Here is a 24,653-nt window from a genome sequence, read left to right on the forward strand (position 1 = left end):
AAACTATTATTGATTAAAGGATTTTTGCAAGAGCCTATGAAGATATTTTGTGACAAAAAAACAACTTATATAGCCAGTAATCCCATCTTCAGGGAACGCACAAAGCATATCGAGGTGGACCTCCACTCTGATCGAAATGAGGCATTGAAAGGCACCATGTTACTTTATTGGTTCAATCACATGATCAATTGGAAGACCTATTTACTAAAGCCGTATTTGGACTCACTTTCAAGTCATACTATGTTCGACTTGGTCTTGGTATTGTGTACGCTCCGATTTGAGGGGGGTGTTGAAGTAACTTGGATCACCAGTTAGAGCTTGAATGTGCACCACAAGTCAGAGATTTTGTCAGAAATTTTTGGTTGATTCATTATCTTTTATTTTCGGTTATTATGAGTTGTAATCCTTATCATTATTTACTTTCCTAGACAGCTTAGGATTGTAAACTACAATATAAATAAAGCATTATAGTGGAAGGAGAGAACACGTCTTCTCTCTTCTACGCCCCCTCTTCTCTCTCATTCCTGGTTAGGGTTCCTCCTCTAAGGATGCAACAAGTTGCCTTCTATGCATGCAAAAACTCACGCTTTATTGCAATGCCTTGTGCATCATATTTCTTCTTTTTATAGGGATTTTAAAACCATCAAAATGAATTCCATACAACCATATATGATTGGTTTTATGCATGCCAATACCACACAACGAGAAACATGGGGATTATATATAGTGATTAAAGGATAAAAAGCAAAAAAATAAGCAAATCTGGTGTCAAAGGCTTATGCACAAGCAGAGTCCAGGGCAGTTTTACTATGCAGCCACAATTTTTTGTTGAGAAGCTATTCAATGCATTGAACTCAAGTTACAAATGTGGTCCACCAACCACTACACCAAGGCTTGCCCTTAAAGGATTAAAAAAATAGAAGAAAGAAGAAACCCTTATTGCCGAAGGGGAAACACACCAAATCAAGTCTTATTACACTAAACAAAGTGGACTTGTGGAGAGCAACCCAATCTAGTGGACCCCAAGTCCACGACACTTAGGTGTGGTCTTCCTCTCCAGAGGTCCTAAAAGTGGTGTTCTCCAAATCACAACAAGTCTTATCCAAAACTCATGATAACAGCAAGCCACAGTAGCATACTATCACTTCCCCATGTTGCATTAGTACAAACCCCTAGCCATTTCTAGATGCATCACTATAGATGACAAATCCTTCAATTCCAGATGGCAAACTCAAAACATGCACGGTTACCAACCTCTGTTTCAATTCCTAAAAAAAACTTTTCACACTCATCAGTCCACATACATCTGACTCCCTTCCTAGTGAGTCTTGTCAATGGGAGAGCTATTTTAGAAAAGCCTAAGTAATCTCTTATAATAGCAAGCCAACCCAAGGAAACTTCTTATTTCAGTTACATTTGTTAGTCTAGGCCAATCCATCACTGCTTGTACCCTGCTAAGGTCTAACATTATACCCTTTGCATAAATCACATGACCTAAGAATACCACCTTGTCAAGCCAAAATTCACATTTCTTGGACTTGGAAAACAATTTCTCCTTTCACAATATCTGTAAAACTGCCCTTTAAGTGTTTTTCATGTTCTTCATAGTTGGAGTAACTAGTATGTACTATATCATCAATGAAGACAATCACAGGCTGGTCCAACAGTCCACGACATTACGGAATACCACGTTCATTAGGTCAATAAATGTTGTGGGTGCGGGTGCATCAGTCAATCCAAATGGCATGACTAAAAATTCAGAGTGCCGATATCTTAACTTGAAAGCAATCTGGTATATCTTCTTTCAATCTTAACTGGTGATAACCGGATCTCAATTCCATCTTTGGAAAAACTTTTGCCCCCTGCAATTGATCAAATAGGTCATCAATCTTGAGCAATTGGCACTTGTTCTTTATAGTTACTCGCAGTTCTGGATAGTCTGTGCACATCTTCATAAACCTAATCTTTCTTATTCACAAATAAGACAAGGACTCCCCATGGCAAAGCACTGGGTCAAATGAAACCCTTGTTTAACAAGTCTAGAAATTTCTCTTTTAATTCCTTCAATTCTTGTGGAGCCATTAGTTATGGTGCCTTAGATATTGAAGTCGTACTAGGAACAAGTTCAATGGCAAACTCGACATCCCTCATTGGAGGTAAAACCGAGAAGTCTTCCAGGAAGACATGGGGATAATCATTCACAACAAGTCTTATATAAGATAATTGAAAATAGAGATCTTGAGCACGATCCGGGATTCAAAAGAACCATGTGAAGGTCCATTAAACAGTTGGAAAAAGTCTGGGCCCACTCAAGAAAAGTAGAAAAAGTTGGGCTGCAACAAGGGCGAGCTAGGCTAGGCTTTTCCAAACGTAATCCTAACCATGAATGTTCTTAGCTAATCCCATTCCCGCCTTGACTCTCATTCGGGGATTAGGATTCTTATCCCTAACCCTAAACCCTGACGGGCCCAGCCAATCCCTCTTCCACCCTGATCCCTGATTGGTCGGGCCAAGACGGGTTGCCTTGCCTTGTAAGAAGGTGAAATGGCATCAATTATAAGAAAGTTATTAAAAGCATATGCACAAGGAGAAGGAATGGGAGAGTGGGAGACAACATTGGAACATGCATTTTAGAGAAAAATAAAATAAAAATTTTCGAACACAAATACACCAAAAAAGACTAACGAAACACTAATAACCAGAAATACTAAAATTTGTATTGTCCCAAAAGAGCAGCGATGCACTAGTTATAACAACAGTAAACAATTTACGAACTTAAATAAAGCTAAACACTAAATTCAAGCTTAGAAAAGATCTCCACTAAAAAAAGTTAGAAACAAAACAAAAGTAAAACACACATAAAATGAAAATTGCAGTACACATGAAAAAAAAATTATTCAAAGAACGGATACAAACCTTGAGATGATTTATCCCAAAAATTACCAGGTTGATTGTTTTCCAAGAAAAAGAATATAAAAAACCCCAAATTTTCTGAAATTGCATAGGCTATCTAGAAGAGAGTGAGAGTGAGAGAGATTATTATGAAAGTGAGTAACACAATGATAGAAAGAGAAGAGGGTAATCAAACACTAAGGAAAGCAAAAGAAGATGAGAGTTTGATCAATGCTTTAGAGAAGAGGGTGATTGAACACTGTAGATTAGAGAGAAATAAGAGGGAAAACAGAGTCATCGGAAGGAGATGATGAAAACTCGAGAAAGGCTAGGAGGCCTTCCTCATCGTGTAAGCCTCCTATAGCCAAAGATTTTATTTATAGATCACTCTAGTGATTACAACCAAAATGGAAACCATGTTTTTACATAAAAAAATAAGGTAAGGATTCTCGAGTTAGCACTATCGCTAACTCGAGATCCTCTCCAACTCTCTCCTAATATTTTTTTAACACTCCCCCTCAAGCTAGAGCATGGAGATCAAACATCCTCAGCTTGTTACATATGCAGTCAACCTAGCAGCCCCTAAGGACTTTGTCAATAAATCTGCCAACTATTCTCCCGTATGAACATGTTTTGGAGAAATCAAACCTTGTTGCAGCTTTTCACGAATGAAGTGGCAATCAACTTCAATATGTTTTGTACATTCATGGAACACGGATTAGTAGCAAAGTGAACAGCAGCCTAGTAATCACGCCACGCTATCCTAGAAAAATCATCCTCAAGGCCTAGCTTTTTCAACTTGTGTTTGGTCCACATCAATTCACAAGTCACTTGTGACATGGCTCTATACTCAAGACTCTGCGCTTGACTTAGCCATAACAGTCTTCTTTTTACTATTCCAAGATACAAGATTACCACCAATCAGTGTGCAATAGCCTGTCGTTGCCCTTCTATCAACCAGTGATCTAATCCAATCTGCATCAGAAAACCCTTCAACTCTTCTGTGACCATAATCTTTGTATAGTAGTCCACAACTAGGAGCCTTTTTAGGGTACATCAATAGTCGCAGAACTGCATCCCAATGGGATGTCCTAGGGGCAAACAAAACTTGATTCAGGTCGAGTCACGATGAGATGATTCAGTTTTCCAACTAGCCTTCAATAAATTTCTGAATCATCGAGAACATCTCCATCTTCTGACATAAGCTTCACACTAGAATTTATAGGAGTATCCAGATGCTTAGCGCTAAGCAACCCAATCTCTGTCAACAAATCAAGTACATACTTTCGTTGTGACAACAAAATCCTTTAAGTAACTTCTATACCCAAAAAATATTTCAATCTTCCCAAGTCCTTGGTCTGAATTGTTATTGTAAATATAACTTCAACTCAGCAATCCCTGATTCCCTGTGGAATCATCTCCAATGATAATAATTTCATCAACATAAACAAGGAACAAACTTCCTAGCCTAGATTGATGCTAAAATATTGAATGGCCACTGTTACAGTGAGTAAGTCCAAAATCTAACACCATGGAAGTGAACCGACCAAACCTTACTCGAGGCGATTGTTCCAACTTATACAAAGACTTCTTAAGGTGACACCATACCACTCTCCCCCTGAGAAACAAACCCTTGAGGTTGCTCCATATAAACTTCCTCATGGTGATCCCCATTGAGGAAATCATTCTTAGCATCAAGCTAAAATAGACGCATGTGACACATGGCAGCCAACGAGGTCAAAATCCGAACGAACATCTTCTAAGCATTAAGAGAAAATGTCTCCAACTAATCCACATTGTACACCTTCACATATCCTCTTGAGACGCAGTCAAATGAGTAAGGCTTCCATCAGGGTTAACTTTCATGGCAAACACCCATTGACATTCGATGGCTTTCTTCCCAAGAGGCAAAGGCATCAAATCCTAAGTATAATTGTCATAGAAAGCGGACAATTCTTCCTTCATAAGAAATGTCCATCCTCTACTCAAAAAGGCTTCTACAATAGACTTAGGGAGAGGATAATTTTCAATGGTAGACAAAGAACTGTGGAATGTAAAGGATATACCAGCATAACAAACGAAATTAAGACCAACTACTGAACACAACTTTGAGTGCCTTTATGAAAGGCAATTGGAACATCAAGGTGAAGGGGGAAGATTTACCACCGAATATGGAGAAGAATATCGCACTGGCAGAGGAGGGGCAAGAGTAGGATGGGCAACATCATTGGAACACTAATGAGCCATCCGTTTGATCAACTGGAATCCAAGGATGAACAATATCTGGTGCCACAGTAGTCAAAATATTGGTAATCGAGACACGATCATCAAAAGTGGAATCAAAAACATCTGTAGAATAAGGTGTTAACTCAAATGAAACATCAGCAAAGACAAAATACTTCTTTAAGTCAAACGAATAACATTGAAACCCTATATGAGTGCGAGAGCAACCAACAAACATACACTTTCCAGCTCGAGGATCTACTTTAAATGTGCCAGGACGAAGATCACGAACAAAGCAAACATTCCCGAAAACCCACAGTGTAAGGCAAATTGAGGAACAAAATTAAACAAAGTAGAATATGGAATTCCCCTTATCAAAATAGAAGATGGCATAAGATTAATAAGACACCAAGCAGTCATTACTGCATCAGCCCAGATAGTTGTAGGTACCTTCATCTCAAACAACAAAGAGCGTGCCACTTCCATAAGATGACGATTCTTTCTCTCAACAACACCATTTTGTTGTGGGGTGTAAGCAACAAAGGACTGATGAAGTATGCCATTAGAATTCATATAGGATGGTGAAAGGATTCAAAAAGTACTTTCCAATTGTCACTACAAAGACTCTTAACCATAATTCCAAGCTAAGTGTGAACTTCTGCAATAAAACTACAAAGTATATGAAATAATTCAAAACAGGTTTTCATTAAATAAAGCCAGGTAATTCTACAAATGTTTTCCACGAAAGTAACGAAAAATCTAAAACTTAAAAGTAGAAACAATAGGACACAAACCCCATATATCAGAATGAACTAAAACAAAAGGGTAGGAAGACCAGTTAACAACCCAAGGTGGAAAGCTCACACAGTGAAGCTTCCCAAACTGACACAACTCACACTGTAACTCGGAAATATGCTGAAAACTATCTAGTAATTTTAAACTTTGCAAAGAAGGATGACCCAGTCAACAATGAATCTGATGTCGTAGACAGACTGAAAAGGCAACTGACGTGTTAAATAGATACAGCCCCCCAGACTCACAACCTTTACCAAGAGTCTTCTTCATCGTAAGATCCTGAAAGAAACACTAGGAAAAAAGGTAAACAAGACAATACCACTCAATGGTAAGCCTACGAACAGAGAATAAATTAAATGGAAATTATGGTAAATACAAGACAGAGGATAAGGTTAGGGATGGGGTGAGATATTGTTTCAATGCCTTCAATTGTGGCATGGGAACCATTCGCAAGGGTGACCATAGAAGCGGATGAACAAAATGAACCAAGGGTGCTAGTCATGTGATCAATGGAACCAAAATGAATGACCCAAGACCTAAAAGAGGATGAGACGCAAGTTGTTGCATTACCTGTTTGTACAAATGTAGCAGCAGATGGTCGAGATTGGGCTGCTGAAATTGGGTAAAGTGAATAAAGTCTTCTGCAAACATCTTCACAGTTTTATCATCACACTATGGGGGTGTAGATGTGGTCATGTTGGCAACCTGAGGGGGTTTGCCATGCAATTTCCAACAACTTCAAAACAATAGAAACTTAATCGATTCTCATAAAGGAGTTTGGCATAACAGCAGAGAGATTCAAACTTCCTTCGATCGTGCACAACTCCAAGTTAAGGATTGTAGCAAGTTAATCGCACTACTTAGAGCAATCAATAGACACTCCACCTAACAACGATGATGCTTCCAACAAAAGTCATTCAAATCCTCGAGAAAAGTGCCGTAACCAACAGAAATCTAGGGCTAAGCATGTCAATCGGAACAGTACCAACTTTGGATACCGAAAACCAGAACCATACCAAATTCACACGGTACAGTTTCAGTATTTGCAAAATCAGTTGGTACGGTTTCGATATTAAATTGGTGCGGGAGAAAGGTTTAAATATCATATCTAATGCGGTACAATTTTGGTACGAACGATGCCACTTTTGTTATTAGTTCAATAAGATCCTAATGAAATTGCGATCAAACAATCAATAGAATATGATATTAACAGCGACAAAGCAAGTAAATCTAATTAACAGAGATAAAACAAGTAAATCTAAGAAGAGGAAGGGAAGGACAAAACGAAAGACTGAAACAGGGAATTAGGAATAGGGTAAAGATAAAGTGTTTTAATTGTAAAATTATATTTATATCCCTTAATTTGGTACGATATCAATTCGGTACTGTTTCAATAAATACCGACAGTACGAGGACCTAAAACCGGTACCGTACCACATTAAATTTTAAAATTCAGTTTTGGTACGTACTATGCCAAATTTTGAACGGTGTAGTACAGTGCGGTTTTAGATTGTTCGATACGGTTAAACGGTTTCGCAACGCAATTGACACCCTTATCTAGGGCTTACCTCTCAAAAAGAGGACCCAACATTGTGCAGTCACTCCTCCATCGAAAATCAAAGCTTTATGTGCTTCTTTACTCCATCAATTTTTCAAAGAGCAGACATTGTAGCTTCAAGTGCTACTGCCCTTGTAATCGATGCCTTACAGACCTCCAACCTGCAATAATGAGTCTCCAAGGGTTGCAGGCATGTTTTGTGAATTTTAATCATTCCAAAACGAAGGTAATCTAGACACTTGCTACTTTGATACCATGTAGATTAAAGAGAAATATGGGGGAAAACAGAATCGTGGGAAGGAGAAGATGAAAACCAGAGAGAGGCTAGGAAGCCTTACTTGTTGTGTTAGCCTCCTACAGCCAAAGATTTTATTTAAAAACCACTCTAGGGGTTACAACCAAAATGGAAACCATGTTTTACCTAAAAAAGGAACGTACGGATTGTCGAGTTAGCAATTCTCACCAACTCTTTCCTAATATTCTTCCAACAAACACTAAGGAAAGCAAAAGAGACTAATGCTTGCTACGGGTGATTGAACACTAAGTTGAGAAAATGAACACAAGGAGGGCATAAGACCTAGAGTCAAGAAAACAAACAGGAAGCACTTTAGACCTTAAGTTGAGAAAATGAACATAGGGAGAGCTTGAGACCTTAAGTAGAGATTTGAGAAGGAGAACACAGGTGACTGTTCTTCTCATTTATTGTTAAAGACCCCATATTCTTTTGTAGGGTGATTTGACTTTGACAAGTGAAAGTGAATTTATTTTGACAGAAGCAAGAGAGGTAATAAAGCAGGCATTTTTGGAATTTGAATACCTTTAAAAAAAGATTGTTTATAATTTAATATGTTATATAGCAAGTCTTGGTTTTTTTTCCCTATTTCCTAGGTCAATATGCTTTTTTGCTTTTTTTCCCCCTCAAAGTCTTCAAATAATCTAATGCATTGTTCCTTTGAAAACCTCAAATTTAGGAGACAAAATATTACTAAAAAAACCCAAGAGAAAAATGTAATTCTTGAGAAACGAGGGCAAATTTAAAATTTAGCTTAGGATATAGATTCGAGAATTATCCATTCACTAAAAAAATGGGTAAAATATTTGGTAGTTTAATTGAGCAAAAATTGTATATCGACCACCGTATTATGGATATCTTTTCCAAAGACAACAAAAAATGTTTTCCCCTAAATGTACAAGGTAAATTCCTTTCATATTTTTTACTACAAAGATTTTTCAACATTCTAAAATCCTTTATTAGGCTAATTAGTCTTTTATCTAAAATAAAAAAACTCAGTTAAATAATTCAAAGATGATTCTTAGTACTTGTGATGTAATACCTGTTTAGTACGATCAATCATTAGATATACTAGAATAAGATATAAACAACATAAAACTCAAAATATGTGTACCTTTCTATCCATCTGATTCCATCATTGTTCCATATGCATATTAGATAGTACACAATGAGTTTAAAAGAATTAATTGAACACGTAAGAATAATTCAGATATAATTCTGTTAGGCTGAATAATTCCTGAAATTTAAAATAAATCAAAGACTTCGTAGTAAATAACTATGAATTACTTCTAGCAATAATTCATTTCTCAATCTTTTGCAAGTTGATTTCATGTCCCTTCAATTGATTCATTAATAAAAAAAAAAATATAATAGATATAAGACACTTCACATCATTGGAGGTTGAGAAATCATACTTCACCATCAATTAATATGGTTAAAAATATATTTTAATACATTACATCATATTACAAAATTTAATCTATAGATCATGAAATTTAAGTCTCCCTTTGACCTTCTATTTTGAAATTTCACTTAGATCTTCTAAATTAGGGTTGTACACCTACAAAAGTATGCTCAGGTATAACAATGGCTTTAATTGGTTTTCAATTATTGTTTAGGGTATGAAGCAAGTATACATATTCACACTCCTAAGAAGATCGATTAAACTTGTTTTGTGCTTTAATCATTAAAAATCACCTGAAAGAGTTTGCTTGGAATTTTGATCATAAAATACCCTAGCTTAAGGGTAACGATTTGAGACCTTAAACTTCTTGCCTTTAAAATATACCCCAGTTTAATTAGAATTTTGATTCTAAACACCTTAATTTAATTGGATTAGAATTTTGACTGCAAGTCAAAAATTAATTACATACACGTTTTTTATACAATATAGGATATAGCAAACAACTAAGTTTGATTTTATAGTAACATATCAATAATATAAAAAAGTAAATCATTTATTTTTACTAAGTACCAAACAAAGAAATAATAAATAATAAAGAAAGAAGTAGCCTCATGGATCAAAATAACTCGGGTCAAATAAGGGCATAGATCAAGATGAATAAGAGGGTCAATATTAAGATAAAATCCATAGTTAAAATTGGGGCCACAAACAAGGCCAGTATCAAGGGCAAAATCAGGGCTAATTTAGGGCCAAGGTTAAGGTAAGGGCCAAGGACAAGTCAGGATAGGTCAAGCAAGAGTGTGACAAACATTAATCCCATGCCTTCCCTTGGCCCTAATTTATAGCCAGGGTATTTTGGCCATGACAATACCCTCAAGGACAAAATCTTAAGCCCAAGACTTGTTTGGGCTTAGGGCAGGAAATGCGAGTCAGTGCCAACCAAGGCCAAGCTTGCACCTCTGAGAAATGGAACCAAATGAGTATCAAGTGAATGGGTACTCTGAGATCAAACAAGAAAATAGAATTTGATTAATTTCACTTATTAAGAATTTGGAACGATTAGATAATTACAAAAAATGAAACTATTAAGTTTGAACAATAAATAACCATATAACCTCAGCTCTCTTTATTGTTCTAAACAAGATAAGACTTACTTAAATTTAACTAACAGAACAATTGATAAACAAACATTAAGGGGGGGGGGGGGAAGGGGAGGACTTTCGCAAGATTCCACGTATTATGTAGCTCCTCTCTAGTTGATTGCCAACATTTAGTCATTAAGATTCATAGGTGGTCTGGATTAATATTTATGGATAAATATTACCCATCTCCTTCCCCTTTCAAACTAAACTCAAATAAATAGAAACGATTGAAGTTTTTCCTATTTGGAACCGTGTTAAAAAAGTCTTCAGAATGGAAGGCACATGGTCACGTTCTTCTCTTTTTCGTTTTTTCTCTATTCTTTCCTTTTCTCCTCCAAGACTTCACGTTCTCTTTTACGGCATACTCCATATCAACATGAAAACACAACCACCATTCTCTAAATCTTCAATGGAGCATCAACTCTCCCTTAAATGGAAGGTGGATGAGATTGTATCCTTGAATCTCCCCTTCTCTTTCTCTCTTTTCTTATCTTTGTCTTCTAGAAGAATTGCTGAAAACTAAGCCTAGGTTCCACTAAAGCCTCAAAAAAAAAATTGCACATGGTTTAACTACTCAAAAAGGACCAGAAAAACAATGGAAGATTGACCTGTGCTCAGTCCAACCAGCATTATTTTCTCTTAGATATGCAAATAAAGCAATTCTGCTTGCATTGGAAAGATGATCAGAAAAACAAATTTTCCAGTAATAATAGCCCTCTTTAGATTGCTTTCAGATCATGCTCAAATTTGATCCAAATATGGGTGATCCACAACATCTTTCTGGATACATGTTTCTGCTTGCGCATTTTGACCTCTATCCACTTAAATAGTCATATCTTCCCAGTCCAAACTCCAATTACCTAAAATCAAAGCCGTTTGTTTGACAACCTGAAGAGCTACATTTTATATGGAGATAACAACAGCTCAGATGAAATACATGGTTCCCAAGAAATGGATTAAACCTGACTGACATGCAACCATAGTTGTCACGGCGACGAGGCGATGCGAGGCGGTTTTAGCTAGTTGGGGCAATGAGTCAATGAGGCGCTCTCCGAGGCGCTTTTGAGGCGGTCGAGGCGTTTTAGCGTACATCTCATACACTAATTCATTATAAACATATCTTATATATAATAAAAAAACTAATATTAGCCATTTAGCCTACTTCAAGTCATCCAACATACTACAAACCACACATAGTAGGTCCTAAATAAACTTCAAGTATTATACTATCATTAAAAAGAATCAAGATACGATAAAATGTAACTAAATAGTAAACACATACATGCATGAGCAAAACAAATAAACACTAGACAAGTAGACAACATACCTTCATTAAATGTCACCAACACTAGCACCACCTACAACTCCATGGCTCCACCTCCACCATCACCTACAACTCCACCTCTTCTACATTGTTGAGCTGTAGCCAAATATCCTCACAAGTAAAAGAAGAAAATGAAACAAAGCATATTATATCTAAATAGAAATTTTAAATATTTAAGCAAACAGTCCCACTTATATCTAAAATCTAAAATCCAAATCCCAAATATACCAACACACCCATATCCAAAATTCCCAATAAAAATCCACAATCCATATCCAAAATTCCCAATAGAAAAGTATAAGTCAACTAGTCATAATCATCATCAAGTAAATTGGTAGCAAGTGGGAGATCTTCTCGAACTTGTTGTTGCTCCAAAGAGGTAGACCTCAAACCAAAATCATCTGCAATGTTCTCATCATCAAGCAAATCTTCCTCTTCTTCCATGTCTCCATCAGACTCAGAGTCATGTTCCTCTTCCTCAACCACCCTCTCCAAAGACCTACGACGTGAGTAACATATATTAACTCCACCAGATGTTGATCCACTTGGTTGACATCTCCTCGGTCTATTTTTGCCCTCAAGTGATGAAGATGCCCCTATAGCTCTATCAACAGTGCTCCAAGTAAGATCACCCTCAGGATGGACTAAATCATCAGGCTGATTAACCATCAACTCACTGCTCCAGTCAAGCTCATCAAGGAGTAGTGGATCATAATTTCTAATCTTTAATAGCCTTTCATCGAACCTTTCTTGAAGACGGCGATTGTACTGAACAAAAGCTAGATCATTCAACCTTTCATGTTCCAGCCTATTCCTCTTCTTGGTGTGAATCTGAATTCATAAGCAATTGAAAAGAATCCCAAGTCATTCTTCTAAATTTAAATTTAAAAGTGTTTTAAATACTTGAATCATTTAATACTTACAAACTCAAATGTGCTCCAATTCCGTTCACAACCAGAGGAAGAACAACAAAGGCTTAGTATCCTCCGTGCAATCTTTGTAAGCTCAAAAACAATTCCTCCGTGTGTATCCCACCATGTAACTATAGTATTAAAAAAAAAAAAAAAAAAAAAAAAAAAAAAGATTAACATAATAGGTAGAGTTACAAACCAAATAAGTATAACTAAAAATAAAATATACAAGTAAAAACTTACGAGGACTCATAGTTGTACGTTTGTCGATAGCCATATTTGTGGAGAAAGGACCTCTAGCTTCCTTGTAGTCATTTACCTGGGACAATATCTTATCTTGTTGATGTGCATCAGGCACTAGTCTTCCAACAACTTCATTGAAAGAAGTTTGGAGAAAAGTGATCAACTAATAATCATCTACATCATCTAAGTTGTAGAACTTCCCAGGATTCAAGAAATAGGCTGCACCATATAGAGGTCTCTCCATCTGGCACTCCCATCGCCTATCAATGATTTGTATGACTTTCTTCCAGAGTCGTTCTTTGCCTCCAAAATTGTCCTTTATTTTTTTCTTGGCCTCTTGCATGGCTACAAACACTTCAGGCAATGCGGGTCTTTCATCAGCATCCACAATCCTCAATACAATCATAAGAGGTTGTGATGCTCTAATACAATCCACCACACCATGCCAAAATACTGTAGAAAAAGTTGTTTCAGCTACTTTCTTCCCTACTTCTGTCTTGGACAAATTCCAATTTGTCCACTCCTCAGAAATGAATAAGTGCCTTAAATCATCCTTGTGTTTCAACAAGCTTTGCAATGTCAAGAATGAAGTGGCAAACCTAGTCACTGCAGCCCTCACAAGATCTCTGCCATTTGTCTTCTGTCTCAAGGCCTCCAGCAATCTTCTGTGCCTATAAATGAAAGTGGTAATTCTCTTCCCCTGAATTATCACTTTCTTATATTGTTTCAAATTCCCAATGTCCTCTAGCATCAAATCAAGACAATGGGCTGCACAAGGAGTCCAATATAATCTAGTCCCCTGTTGCATTGTAATTTGAGGCATTATCAGTCACCACTTGAAGTACATGTTTTTCCCCAATTTCTTCAAATTTGCTATCCAATAACTGAATGAGCATGTTTGCATCTTGCACCTGGCTAGATGCATCCACAGAACCAAGGAAGAATGTTCCCTCTGGACAATTGACAAGAAAATTGATGAGATGCCTACCCTTTTTGTCAGTCCACCCATCAGACATGAGTGTGCATCCATACTTCCTCCAACACTTTTCATACTTTTTCCTTATCTCCATTGTTCTTTCTTTTGCACTCTTCAACAAAGGCACCCTGACTTCATGGTAACTTGGGGGCTTATACCCAGAACCATATTGTGCAATAGACTCAACCATCACCTCAAAGCTTTTAGCTTTAACTGCATTGAATGGAATGCCACACTGATACATCCAATCAGCAATGTGGTTATCCACTCGCTTCTTTTCTTCAGGGGATCTCATTCTATTGAAGATGGTTGTTTGAGTAGCACCCTTAGCCCTCCTTTCTTCAACAAGTTCTTCAGGATTGCGTCTAACATGCATATCCATGGGACCCCTTACTGGTGCCTTATTAAGGGCACTTTTCAGTCTTTTTGATGCAGTCCCAGAGCTTGGTATCTTGGAGCACACCTCAACCTCAGACCCCACACTAGGTAATGTAGTTCCTCCACTAGAGGGCCTAGAGGCAGGAATAGGATGTTCTTCTCCAATTTGAATGTCATCATACTCCTCATTATCCAAATCAGTAACAACAACCCTCTTTTTATTTTTCACCAACACTGCATTCATCTCTTGGGCAATTGCTGCAGTGGTCTTGGTGCACTTCACAACATCCCCATATCCACCCACTAGATGTTGCTTCAATCTTTTAATTCCTCCTTTAAAGTTTTTGTTGTACAAACTACATCTGACTGTATTCCTGTCAGCAACATCTGGCCAATACCCATATTTCCACCCTGGGTCATTTGACTTGGCCTTTCTCTTTGGGTCTTTAGAGGGATCATAGGCTTCACCCCCACTAGGAATAGGCTGACTAGGAGCAGCCACTTGATTATCACTTGAGGGCCTTGAGGTCATTTTAAATAACTAGTAAAATCTACAACAAATAAACATGATACACATATAATTAGCCAAAATTAAAAACAATAATGAAATTGATAATGATACCAAGCTTCTATTCTGAAAAATCAGAAAATATAAGATGAAGATGATGACTAAAAAAATTAATGTACATGGTGATGAAGCTGATCAGCCGATGCAGTTGTTAATAGAAGGATCCATCACAAGCAAATCAGAAATTTAGAATACAGGAACAGGATATTGAGTGAACCAGGGGAGCCTGTTGCAAAGGTTAGTTTCTATTGTGATCATCAAATTATAAATGTTTAGAAATGTTGGTATGAAATAATCTGAAAGTTAATTTGTGTTTTTGTTTTGGGTTTCAGGTAAAGCAGAAGCAATCATGCAAGGGTGAACCAGGGGAGCCTGTAAAGAAGAAGGTTTACTGATCGAAGCAAAGCTGATGGAAACAAAGCATCAATCTCAAATTCTCAACTGTTTGATGCTGAAAACAAATAGTTTGCACATGGTGCATCAACCAAGCTTCTGAAAAATTCATGCTTGGGAGCAAATCACAGGAAAAAAGAAAGAAAAAAACATCATACAGTGATAATACAGTCAATCAGTCATACACCAAGCAGTATGCAACAACCAAACCAAAAAAAAAAAAGAAGAAAAAAAGCAAGTTGTAACAATCTTACAATCGCAGGAAAAAGAAAAAAAAATCCGGCGACATACCGTCGCCTGAGATGGTGACCGATGCCGCTGCAATTTGATCGCTGCAACTAAAGTGGCCTTCGTATGAGCCTATGAGGGGGGGAAAAAGAAAAAAAAAGAAGCAGAAGTAAGAGTAGAGTGACCAGAAGTAAGGAAAAAAAAGTATTCAGCGACTTACCGTCGCCTGAGATGGAGACCAAAGTGACCGCTGCAAGCCTGCAACCGCCGGAGGAGTTGCAGAAGAAAGAAGAAGGCTGATATACGGTGGAGTTGCAGAAGAAAGAAGAAGAAACAGAGTCGCACGAGTCCAAGAGTCCAAATCCTCTTCAAAGGCTGTCGCCGGTAACGTTGGCTGTCGCCGGTGATGACACTAGTTGTTGCCGGTGTCACTGGTGTCGCCAGTGGTCGCTGTCAGAGTCGGAGATGAAGAGAGTTGCAGAGGGAGAGTAGCAGAGAGCGAGAGAGAGATTGAGAGAGAAAGTGAGAGGTTAGGGTTGAGAGTCTTGAGACGGTTTCGATTGATTTCAATAATCTCATTTTTCCTTTTTTTTTTTTTAATTAATTTAATGTTACAAATGATAATATGTAATAATACGTAACACCTATATAACAACTCACCCATTAGATTCTTTCCGATCAGAATCTACGTTTCAAATTAAATTTCACCTTTGATTTGGAATCAAATAATTTACAATTTTAAAACCCAATAAGGCGATCGCCCAGTGCAATATGGCGTCCGAGTCGTCTAAGGCGACGACTCAGAGACGCCTCATCTCTGAGGCGCCCGCCTTATGAACATTGCCTGAGGCGACCATCGCCTCAGGCCTTATAAACCCGCCAGGACGCCTTGACAACTATGCATGCAACCACTGTTATATTCCACCATCACACCACGCTTGAGGATCATGCCATCACTTCCCATTCTGATATCAGTTTGACCTGATTCGAATTTTTCTGGAAAGTTGTCTAAAATATCTTCAATTTTCACATTTTAAGCTCACCCATATTCTAACTATAAGTGTGCTAAAAATCCACGAAGCTGCACCACCACCACCACCAAATGACCCAGCTGTCATGGTTATGATGCAACCAGGCCCAGCTCCCTCCAAGAACAAGCAAAAGACGACCCAGGAACCAAGCCCAATTGACGCACCAAAGGATTGGCTGAGCCTTCCCAAGGGTATTTTGGTTATTTTGACAAAATTCAAGTGTCTTAGGTTTAGGTCCCATTGAGTCCAGTATGTTGTCTGGACCCTAGATCTACTTCTATTTTAATTTTCTGATTATTATTTTGCAAGATATTTGAGAATCCATATTTAGGTGAGATTCCCAATTAGGTTGGGATTCCACAATTTAAGTCTGAGTTAGTTATAGTGTTTTTTTATGTGAAAGTAGTTGAGTAGTAGTCGAATTTGTTGGATAAGCCAATTAGAGTTCTAGTTGGTTTTCAAAACTTTGAGTCCATTTATTTCTTATTTGAGGCTATAAATGAGGCCCTCTAGACATGTAATTCTCTAGTTGAATTGAATAAAAACAGAATTTGGAGGAAATCCTGGTCTTGGTCTTCTTGGGAGGGCCACGGCTGATTTGAGAGTTATCTTCTTCAAGTACTCTTCAAACTACAAAGTCATTCAACACAAACAGCAGCCTTCTTCCCATCAGGTAAGTGAAGCCCCAGCCCCCTCCCTACCCCATCGCAAGCCCCCTCCACCTGTCTTTCCCTAGTGGTAGCAGCAACCCAACCTTCCCCCTTCTTCTCTGGCACCCGCAGACCTTCCCCTCCCCTTTTAGTCCTGGCAGTAACCTTCCCCCTTTCTCCTACACCTAAAACCCAACCAGCCCTTTTCTTTGAAATTGGAGAATTTCTACAATTAATCTTCTTCTTTAACCAGAGTGCAGAATTTTAGAAAGAAAAGAGAAGAAGTCATGCGTAAGGACGGTTCAAATTGTTGCACACAAGTATTTCCTCCACCATATAACAGGATTCAGAGTCAATTATTTCTACTGACTTTGGGCCAGAGCCTGTCAAATTTAACATGCCCCCAGAACTCTTGAAAAGGAAGGCTACCAGACTTGAAGATTTTATCCCACTGCTATTCCTTACCAAAGTTTTGCCTGGGATTGGTGCTATCAGCAAGACACATGCTCCTACCCCCCCCCCCTCCACCAAAAAAATAAGTGCAAGATGCAAGTACGAATTCACACTGAAAATTTCCAAAGGATCGATCTAGAATCAAATGATAAACACATTCATTAAGAGATGAATGCTTTCAAAAAAGGGAAGACTGATATAACAAGGCCCAGCACCCTCCAAGAACCAGAAAATATGCCCAGGAACCAAGCCCAATTGGTGCATCAAGGGGCTAGCCGAACCTTCCCAAGGGTATTTGGTCATTTTGACAATTTTTGGGGGTCTTGGGCATGGTTTGAGATCTCGCAATTTTGAGATAGGGAGTTGAGATCTCCTTTGTAGTAAATCTCGAACGAGATCTCGGTCCACTTAGCCACTTCAAAATGCCATCTCTCAAGTTAGACAAGTCAATCTTGACCTGTCTCTCTCTCTTTCTCACCTCCCCGCTCGCCGAGACCTTACAATCTTTCATTTTTGGCTATTTTTTGTCAAATTGACGCCGGATCTTGACCTACAACAAGGTTTAGCACATCTACATCAAGAAAGGAAGATCAAATAAGATCATTTGAAGAAGTTCTTCAACCAAGGCCACAACAGCTATTCATGGACCCAAGCCCAAACTGCAAAGGAAATCCTAGGGCCCAAAATCATACAAGGCCTTTACAGGCCCCGGGGAGCTAACCCCTGCAAACCCCACACGCGGCAGCCCCCCCCCGGAGTTGTGTGCGTCTAGGTAAGGTCATCGGCAACAATGTGAAGTATGAGCTTATGCTTGTTGTATTATGTACTCTCAAAAGTCAAGAATGTGATGTTGTATCGTACTCATTCTATTGGTATTTAAGTTATTTAATGTATCTTATCACTTGCTTTTCATTTACATGTCCTAATGGTTCTATATTTCATGTTTCATAACCTTGCATGTTCACCTGCAGCATTTGGATTCCAAACTTAGGGTCGAGTTAGAACTCATACTTAGGGTTGTCTTCTCACAAATCTAAGACCACCAATGTTTTTAGAAGGCCTAAAATAGGCTAAAGACCAACTTTGAGCCTACCTGACCCTTAAAACCCCCTGAGATGGGCACTTAAGTTCACTTAAGTTGGCTAGGAAAAACTCTAGTGAGATCTCTCTTTTTTGAGTGGGCAAGAAGTGGGTTGAGAGCAAGATCTTGAACCATGGTCTTTGGTGTGTCCAGTTTGTTATCTGGACCCTAGATCTATTTTTATCTTAATTTTCTGATTGTTAGTTTGCAAGATATTTGAGGTCCTTGTTTAGGTGAGATTGCTAGATTGGTTGGGATCCCACAACTTGAGTCCACCTTAATCTCATAATTTTTAGGCCTCCATATCGACTCTTGGAATTTGGATTAGAGTCCTCCAGAGTTAGTTATAGAGTTTTTTGATGTCAAACCATTTGAGTAGTACTTGAGTTTGTTGGATAAGCCAATTAAAGTTCTGTTGCTTCTCCAACTTAGAGTCCTTTTCTAATTCTTAGCTGAGGCTATAGATAAAGCCCTCTAATTCTCAAGTTGAATTGAATGCAAAACTGAGTTTGGAGGAAATCCAGGTTGTTGTCTTCTTAGGAGGGCCATGGTGGAATTTGAGAGCTATCTTCTTCAAGTATTTTTCAAGCTACAGCAGTCAAACAACACCAACATCAACCTTCTACCCATTAAGTGAGTGACGCCCCAGCCACTCCCTACCCCATCACAAGCCCCCTCTCTTTTCCTTGCACCAACAGCACCCCACCCACAAACCTTCCTCCCTCCTTTCTGTACTAAGGCAGTAACCTTCCCGCTTCCTTTTCTTCTGCCCCAAAACCCAACCAGCCATTTCTTAGAAATTGCGGAGTTTCTGCAATCATCTTCTTCTTGAACCAAAGTGCAGAACTCCAGAATGAAAGAAAGAAAGATTAAGAAAAGCAGGAAGAAAGGTTCAAGAATCTTACGACAGCCACCCATTCATCCCTAAACCTTCCCAAGACCCAACCACAAGTCCCAAGAGCCCCTTCCCTTGCCGCAAACCCTAACAACTCCATTCCAAGCCTGAATGGATCCTATGTACTAGTTTCTCAAATCCATCCATCCCATATTGGATATTGTTGAGTAGTTAAAACCCAATTTTTTCCAATTCAATCCCAAAACCCTAACCCTCCATGATCCCATCCCATCTTGGGTATTGTTAAAATCCTAAGTCTCCTAAATCAATCCCAAAACCCTAAACCTCCACAATCCCATTCCATCTTGATTATTGCTAAAAAATTTCCCAAATCCATCCAACACGATCCTCAAACTGCTATGTGTTATACTATTTGAACCAAGCTTCCCAAGGATTAGTTATTCGATTGCTGGCTCACAAGGAAAGGATCCTGGAGGAACCCAATTTTAGGGTTTGATATCTAAGTCCTTCAACCCTAGAACCTGAGTTATATCAGCTTACGTAGTTTCTTATGCTTTGCCTGTAATCCAGCCAAACTTGCCAGTCCTACCTTGTCCCTTGCAACATAAAACCATACAAATATACAATGCCAATGCATCGCCACAAGACAGCATAGTTATAGCTATCAAAACAGCACGCAACCACGGGAAGTGCCATCATGATTTGGCAGCCGTATGGCATAGCCTTTGCAAACAGAGCATTCCAGTGTACAATTTTTTAATACAACCACTTTATGTGGCATAAAAAGTACATTCGATAGATATTAAAGAGTCATTGTGATGCAAGATTATCACTAAAAAAATGAACATATATCAGCAAAATACAATAGCACATAGCATAATAAGTAATGTTAAAGATTTAAATAAATAAGTACTCCTCAGCCTTCTTTTGTCCCTGTTTCTTTCATCTTAAAATGATCCCATGCTTCTCATTTCATGGTAACAAAGTGAACCACCAATAGTCCAACAGTTATGTACAGTTGTGGAATAAACTTTGATCATTTTAAAAACCACAAAAAAAATGAAATCTAAATACAAGATGCCGTCCAAGCTACCATTCAGCTCATAAGGCAACATGGCATACAAGGCGTTTCCTTGGTGTCACCTAGAGAAATAAAGAAAACAACTTTCGCATACACAAAAAGTGAGCCATTGCCTTGGACCTCCTAAACGACCTTTTGATAAATATGGAACACAGTAACACCTACATTACTCCATTTGCCATTTGCCATTTGTGAGCAATGATACAGTAACCTCCATAGCTTTAAAACTTACAACAGATGATTCCAAATGCATCAGAAAGAGGAATTAGAGCACTGTAGCTCTTCAGTATGTTTCCTCTTCCAGTTTATTTACTTGGCATACCCAAGTTGGCTCAAAGGCTGTCTCCTCGAACTGAACCAATCTAGTCACTGTCAGTGGTTGCATGAAAGCTACTTCAAGTGCTGCAACATGCTGTCAACCCCTAAATAACACCAAGAAGCACAGCCAATAACTTCATAACCTGCCATAGTGCCATATGAATTCAAACCCCTTGAAACTCAGTTCTTCTGCCAGCTATTCTAAGCACCTACAATTATGTTATCACTTGTGATGCTCTGCCACACCAATACTATTATACCTCTGTACTCAGTTGCCATCTGTAATTACTGCAGCTATTCTAAACATCTACAATTATGTCATCACTTGTGATGCTCTGCCACACCAGTACCATTGTTATGTATCTTTTTACTCAGCTGCCATCTGTAACTACTCTGCTAATTGTCCTATACGTCTATACCAAGATGCACTGTGTTTACAATAAGCAACACATATGAACTGTGTTTACAACAACCCACACCAGGACTATTTCTTCTTCTTCTTGCAGACATAGGACTTCAGTTCTGCAACACTCATCAGCAATTTGTCGGTGCTGAAATCACCTTTTACAGAGTATGAACCTAGACCTACTCTTCATGCTTATTGTAATTATGCTCCACTTAATCTCATTCTTGTACCCTCAAACAATATTTCAGTAGTTTTGTCTCTACCACCAGTGTAAGAATACCGACAGCATAAGAAGACAGTGCTATCTACTACTACACAACCCACCACCTAGTTTGCTCACCTAACTGAAGCTCCCACTAACTTACCATTGGCTTTACACAAAGATACCCATACACGCAGTCAGAAATCTTCAGTGAGAGGCAGCCTTCATATCTTGAGGGAGCTCCAAGGAAGGGTCCGATTAATCAATCTCAACAAAATATTAATCTAACACAGGAGGTTCACCATGTATTAGTGCACATCCAATAGTGGGAATCTAATTACATGGAGATGCAGCCAACAACCACGGCTATGTCCACTGGAGCTGAGTCTGGAGCCACAGAGCCAAGTTGATGTGATTAAAAGTCAAGAGTTGGTGTTTCCAGTTACTCAACCTAAGAAGATGTTCTATGGTGACCAAATTATTATCTCCATAGCCAGCAACCTGCAGAACTAAAAAAATTGAAGTTTACTTCCAGTCTACCACTCTGGGCAACATGCTGTTACGAGGAAGTCAATTGTTACTCTGTTTGTTTCTTCTACCAACCACCTTAGTAATCTGTTTACTAACCCTCTGTTCAGTGATGCTTTCAAGATGGGTATGAGTGACTTTTATGCTCTAGTTTGAGGGGGAATGTTGAAATTTGTAGAATGGGGGAACAAACCTTCATGTACCATGGAAGTACATTGTCATATACTTATATGTATAGGTGTCCACGACAGGGATATATCATGTTTGCTTTATGTCATGGTTGGTTGTCAGTATTTTCTCAGTAGGATTTAAGTATAGGTGTCCACGACAGGGACATGTCATGTTTGCTTTATGTCATAGTTGGTTGTCAGCATTTTCTCAGTAGGTTTCCTGTTTATACTACGACTATATTCTGTTCGATAGGAAATAAATAAAGACAGCGCATAATAGATATCCAAGTTGAGTCCATCATGGTTCAGCAATCTTACCATTTTTTCCTTCTTCTTGCTCTCTGGTACCAAAGCTTCTTATCTACTGGTTATTGAACTATACTCAGTTACATACCTATTCAAACATAATGTGGTGCTAGAAAACACATCCTTCAATTTTTAACCTATTCAAACATAATGTAATACTAGAAAACACACATACAGTCAAAGCAACTAAACTATGTATTAGGTAATTTAAGACTGTAAACCCAAGGTTAACAGTCCCAATGTGTTGTTGAAGCTCCAAATAGCTCCAGTAGGGAAACTCAAGTTCAGGTCTAGTAAAGTCCAAAAGTATAAAGTAATGGATGAGTAGCAATCCAACCAATGGAATGGGCTCAATTGGGATCAAGTGTTGGTGCAAATAGCAATAGAAAAAACTCCAAATCTCAATCAATTTTGACCGAGGGCTATTGAGTTATAATCTTTGCAAGCTCCAGCAACAAGACTAAAACACAGGAACAACAACAGCCTTCAATAATGGTTAACAATGGTAGCAGCCAATGGAATCAACTGAAGGTGGATTCTGGCCTTCAGTTTGAGAACTTAATGAATTGTTGCAGAACAAATAGTAACAGCAGCAAAGGAAAGATAGGGAGAAGGGAATAAGAAGATAGAAAAGAAGGGGGGCAGGGGGATGGGGTATCTTCGCTGTGGATCTCTGACCAACAGCTATCTCAACTGTCGAACATGGATTCCATAAGCAAGGCAACATGGCCCGTAAATTTGATTTCTCTAAACTCTAGAGTCCAATTTTAAATTGCAATTAAAGGACCTATGTATAGGATGGCTAAAGCTTTACAACGAAGAGAAGCTTAGTAGACTGAAAAGAGAAACTAATAACTTAGTAACTAGTGACAATAGAATTTTCGAAAAATAGAAACTAACTTCTAACTCTCCCAAGAATAAGTCTTCATGTAATCTCATATTGGGCCCCACAAATCCTCTACGGATATTCCAACTATGCCAAATAACGGGCCATGACACTGTTCACATGAACAGTTCAGTGTTTTGGCTTCCTCTCTTCCTGTTATATCCTACTGCAACAATCCAAGTTGACTGGTCAAAAATTGTGGAGCAAAGAGACCTTCTAGCTGGACCAGCTGGTCTCCATGGTGGCTCAAATTGGTCGTATCCGGTTCATTCCTTGGCTGGTTCAAACAGGTCCTGGTTCTACATTAGTAGGAATAAAGAAAAACTACTTAATAGTACATTAAAGTCAAAAAGTGTCATCAGAAACAATAAAGATTTGAGATTTCTATTTAAACAGTTTACCTATTTTTGGAGCATTAGGTTGGAAAAAAGAACACCAAATTCTATTACATATGGTGGCCATGATCATACTCCTTCTAGAGAATCCCTCGAGGTCTATCACAACAACCATACAGGGCGGATTCGAAATCGGAGGAAATTTGGCCACATGATACTTTAATATTAAAAAAAAATTTAACCAATTGTTGAAGTAAATGCTCCTAATTGAGCATCATGTCTTGATTCAGTAGCAAAATGAAGCTTCACAGGAAAATATAAGGTTTTGTAGTGAACATAGAGTTCTCAAGCAAGAGGAGGTGAAAAGGGATCAAAATCTCAAAATTGTTTCCAAGTATGTTGAAATTTCCCAAAATTCAGCTGAAATGCCCAAATTTTGAACAAAATCTGGTACTCCAAAAGAACCAACCCAATTTCAATTCAATGCCTCTTGAATCGAAAATATTTTGCAATCTTTGATTGCATTATAAAAATTCCTTCAAATTTTGTTTGCTCTACTCATAAATCCAAGATGGATATAGATATTCACGCTCCAACTTGAGGAGAAGTCTTAGTATATGCAGTTCAATCATATTTTACCAATCCAACTATAGGAGTCAGTCAATCCTCAAATGGAAGCATGTTTTGCAAGATATATCTTGCGAGGGAATCATGTAATTTGTTTGTATATATTCCCCTATAAATCTTGTATATTTTCTTTGTATGTTCTCTATCTAAGTGTAGTTGTTATTATCCCAAAAATAAATAATTTTTGTATGGTTTTGTTAAGTCTACATTACTTGGAAAGTCTATTCAAACTCTTAACCCTGGGAACATTCTGCTCTACTGCTTTCCTCCGAAACTCTGCTTTGGTTCTCTGAATTTTCGAACTGCAATTATTGATCAGTTTTTACCAATCTTAGTGACAGTAGGGTTCTTCAGAAAACTAATGTTCTTTATTAGATTACATTCATATTCTGCAG

General features: G+C 38.2%; 2 protein-coding genes across 2 annotated transcripts in view; both read right to left on the minus strand.

Moving 5' to 3' along the window:
- The window catches only part of FRI (FRIGIDA-like protein), a 50,630-nt gene that overhangs the window by 20,524 nt on the left and 5,453 nt on the right, over positions 1 to 24,653 (minus strand). The gene's annotated exons all lie outside the window — the stretch shown is intronic.
- On the minus strand, positions 10,366 to 12,687 carry LOC149006164 (uncharacterized). Its single transcript, XM_089167456.1, has 2 exons — positions 12,555 to 12,687; positions 10,366 to 12,462 (listed from the first exon to the last, which is right to left on the minus strand). The coding sequence occupies exon 2, from the start codon at positions 12,298 to 12,300 to the stop codon at positions 11,938 to 11,940; it is 363 nt and encodes a 120-aa protein (XP_089023582.1). The 5' UTR covers positions 12,301 to 12,462; positions 12,555 to 12,687; the 3' UTR covers positions 10,366 to 11,937.

The sequence above is a fragment of the Hakea prostrata genome, chromosome 8 (assembly GCF_041222555.1).
Source record: "Hakea prostrata isolate BN-2017 chromosome 8, UWA_Hpros_2, whole genome shotgun sequence".
NCBI classification, from domain to species: Eukaryota; Viridiplantae; Streptophyta; class Magnoliopsida; order Proteales; family Proteaceae; genus Hakea; species Hakea prostrata.